Source organism: Curcuma longa, unplaced genomic scaffold, assembly GCF_044706935.1.
Source record: "Curcuma longa cultivar G26 ecotype Majalengka, Jawa Barat unplaced genomic scaffold, ITB_CL_G26_1.1 contig_1743, whole genome shotgun sequence".
In the NCBI taxonomy this organism is placed as follows: Eukaryota; Viridiplantae; Streptophyta; class Magnoliopsida; order Zingiberales; family Zingiberaceae; genus Curcuma; species Curcuma longa.
In genome coordinates, this window is record NW_027430591.1 from 1 (window position 1) to 3,958 (window position 3,958).

The 3,958-nt window shown below is 35.4% G+C and overlaps 1 protein-coding gene across 1 annotated transcript; it reads right to left on the reverse strand.

Annotated features, from left to right (window-relative positions):
- Positions 1 to 2,616: 2,616 nt before the first annotated feature.
- On the reverse strand, positions 2,617 to 3,725 carry LOC141816624 (uncharacterized). Its single transcript, XM_074704370.1, has 2 exons — positions 3,711 to 3,725; positions 2,617 to 3,627 (listed from the first exon to the last, which is right to left on the reverse strand). Exons 1-2 carry the CDS (start codon positions 3,723 to 3,725, stop codon positions 2,617 to 2,619), a joined length of 1,026 nt encoding a protein of 341 aa, XP_074560471.1.
- Between the last annotated feature and the right edge of the window lie 233 nt (positions 3,726 to 3,958).

Here is a 3,958-nt window from a genome sequence, read left to right on the forward strand (position 1 = left end):
TAAATTAAAATATTAATTTTAAAAATAATTTTTTATATAAAATTAAATTTTCTAGCTTTTTGAGATGTAAAATTATTAATTAAATTTCTATATTCATTTCATTTGTAATTTTAGCAGAAATCATAGCAGATATGAATCCATTTTCTCTATACTCATTCAAAAAAAAATAAAACCTTTTAATTGATCTAATACAATAGTAATGTTTATATCTTTATATTGTAAAAATTTGCTAACAGTATAATTGCGAATAAGATTACAAGTTTACAACAGGAATCATTGATAAGAAAATAAGAAATTAACATAAGCATAAAAAAAAAGATTTGATAGGGAAATAAGGAAGACAATACCTTTAGGTTTTAAGATCATAGAAAAATATGTAACAAAAGATCTTAATTCTGATCGTTCCTCTCCTTACACCCCTTGTGATGATTTCAAAAATGTCTTGAGGAGAAAAAATAAACTATCAAATAAATAAAATGTTTGAAGTTGAGCAAAATATATTGGAATCATGACAAAATCTTTATGAAATCCAATGATCATGCCAAATCTCTATAAAATCTAATGATCATGTTAAATCTTTCCAAAATCTAATAAAAATATTTTAAAAATTTCTTATTATCTCAAAATAAATAAATAAATATATATAATGATTAATATTTTTAAAAAATGGGCCCCAATTTATTGGGGGCCTTAGGCGACCTTAGTGGCCTATGCCTAAAGCCGGCATTGCCTCCGCTTCGGTTTCGGCATGCCCCCTCATGTGGATATCAGTCCTAAGTTGCAAGCGACCTTAGAGCATAGGAAATAGGGTCATCCTGATCAATCCGAGGATCCCAGAGCTATTTCTACCAAAGAAATATGAGCATATTTTCAAAATCTATAAGAACTAATCTTTCTAAATAAGAATAGGTATATCAGAATGATTTTTAAATGGATGCTAATATTTCAGAGATCAACTATTATAAAAAGGTAATCCATGTCCATGGGTATAGGTATGCACACATCAACCCTAATTTCTCTAGGTAATTAAACTCCTTCCTTATGCTGAACACTAACTTGAGCGTCGGAGTGGCTTGTTGGAACCCATCCCTGGCACCATTCTAACCCTCTTTTTGAGTGCTTTGTAGGTCTCTTCTCCTCAACCTTATCTCAGAAGCGTGCACGTTGATAATCTTTGAACCGATGTTGGAACCATCCACGGTGTATTGCTCGGAACACATATATAGTCATTCTCTGATCCTCCTTCATAATGTCATCACAAGAGGGCACCAAAAGAATATGTGTTCTTGTATCTCGATATCTCCATCTCTCGCCTATAGAATACACCGTATCGATTCTTTAATTATTTCTTCTTGTCTCTAGTGGGAAGTATCTTTGAGCTAGCTAGCAGAACAGAGTGTAACTAGGGCTGAGTATTCGATTAAAATTAAATCGAATCGAATTAATTAAAACTAAACTGAATCAAATTTTTTTAAACTAATCGAATTGATCAAAATTTTAAATTATAAATCGAACAAATCGAATCGATAAAATATCAATTAATTTAGTTTTCGATCAAATTAATTGAAAAAATTAAAAATTTTAAATATTCTAAAAAATTTACCAATTAATTAAGAATTTATAAGTTTACTTATTTAGGAATTTATAATTTTTTATTTTGATTAATTTAGTTTATTTGATTTAATTGAATAAAAAATTTTAAAATTGAAACCGGACTGAATTAATTGATTTTAAAAAAATAATCAAAATTCTAAAATAACTAAATTAAAATTTTATATTCAATCGGTTCAGTCAATTTATTTGATTTAATTGAATTGTTGCTAGCTGCATGGGTAGATTATATGTAAGACTTTCATGTCGTCCATATCTAGACTTTTTGTGACTTAGATAAGATTGGGACGCCTAAAAAAGTTATATGCTATGACCACTCCTCTATCATGTTCGAACAAATCCCCAACCCTTACCTAGCACCTACGGTTGACCCAATAGATATATACAAGGATGAAGTTCCAAATCTATAATACATATTTGATTAACTGAAAATCCAAGTGCACTACTTTCTAATAGTTTTTTATTTTATAGAAAATTATAATAATTAACCTACTAATTTGTATTTTAGGATTTAGGGGTTTTCCATAAATATCAAGATTTCCTCTTAAATATCCAAAAATAATTTCAACTTAATCGCTAATTTGGATTGAAAATAATTTGCATAGATAAAGAAAATCAAATTTGTGCTGAAAAAAATAAAGTTAAGGTACCAAGTGTCTGGGTAATAATCTGAATGTCCTATTGCAACACCATTGCCCCGAGAACAACGACTCTATGCTTTATAACTCATTATATGAATATGTATCATTATCGATTTGAATTAAAGTTTAAACAATTTGAGTCGAACTTGAATTTAAATTTCATTTCAAATCAATATTTTTCAGATTCATTCAATGCGTATTGGCACTCTTATGCTATAATTAAGCAATCTTATTCTACGTGAGATTTCTTTTTTTTCACGATTTGACCTAAGACCGTTAATTATTAAATTACACAGCAGTAATTCTTCGTCTAATTATATATACAAATAAAATTGATGATATTAAATATAATCCAATAATTACTTCAGCATGGCTGAAGAGAATTAGAGTAGGCGAAGAACTCGCGGTAGGGAAGTCTTTTCTTCGTCTCCAACAGCCAAAACTGTCGCCTCTTGAAGGAGTAGGCATATGTTTGATAGTTGTCGCCGATGAAAAATAGAAGCATTCCGTTCGTTATTCCACCGTCGCAGAGGTAGAAACCGTACAGTCTTTCCCCATATCGCTGGCGATCAGCCACCGCCTCGTCGAAGTTAACCCACATCGATCCCTTTAACCACCTCCACAGTGTGAATTTGCGGGAGCGCCTGTCGTAATGCACCAGGCACAGCCACGGCCTCTTCCCTGCCTCCTCCCAAACCGCCAACCTGATCGGGTCGTCCGGCGCGACGGAGTCGGGCGCCGCCAAGAAATCGACGAGCATCGTGGAGGTGTCGATGGCGACGACGCAAGATGTGGAGATGGAGGAGCCGAAGACGGAGTTCTCGAACACCACGAGATTGCTCAGCTTCAAGTTGCACTGCTCGACTTGCTTGTCCTCGACGATCCATTCTCCGGCCGCCGAGTCGTAGAAGCAGAACTGGTACACGTTGGAGCGATAATATTTTTCCGTGAGCAGGCACACGAGTTGATACTTGCACTTGAGGTGGTCGTCGTCGTCGACGAACTTCACGGCCAACCCTCTCCAAGCCTTTTTGCAGCATTTGTCCGGCGGGGCAGGAATCATCCGCACTTCGTTGCAAGCGGGGTTCACGACGAAGAAGCCGCGGTCGTCTTTGTGATAACTGTAGAAGAGGAGGCCGCGGGAGGAAACGACGAGCTCGGCGAAATTGGGGACGGCGAGCTCGAGGAACGACAGCATGAACGGAGAAAATCCGGCCATGGGGTTTAGAAGGTTGAAGTCTGATTGGCACTCCCAGCTTTTGTCGACGAAGACTCCGGAGGCGCCGACATTGCGTCGGGATTGCAGTAGGCGGAAGCAGAGGTCGGCGGCGAGGCGGCGGAAAGACTTGGATAGGAGCTGGAGTTGCACGATCTTCTTGGCCGGAAGGTAAGAGAAGATCTCGAGCAAGAGAAGAGATCGTGGGGAAGAAGTTCACCTTCATATTTTCCCCTTTTTACAATATCGGTAGCCATAACCGGGGATCTATGGCGGCGGCCAACCCTAAAATATATATAGATTCCTAACCATACTAAATTAGTTTTTTGATTTGGAATTGATCGTATTTTTGTCAACCAATAAATTAAAAATTTTAAAAATAAGTTTGGATTAATATCAAAAAATAATTTCCAAACTAACTTTAATTTCTAAACTACAAAACAGATACAGAAAATAAAATAATACAAATTAAAAATTTTAATTTATAAAT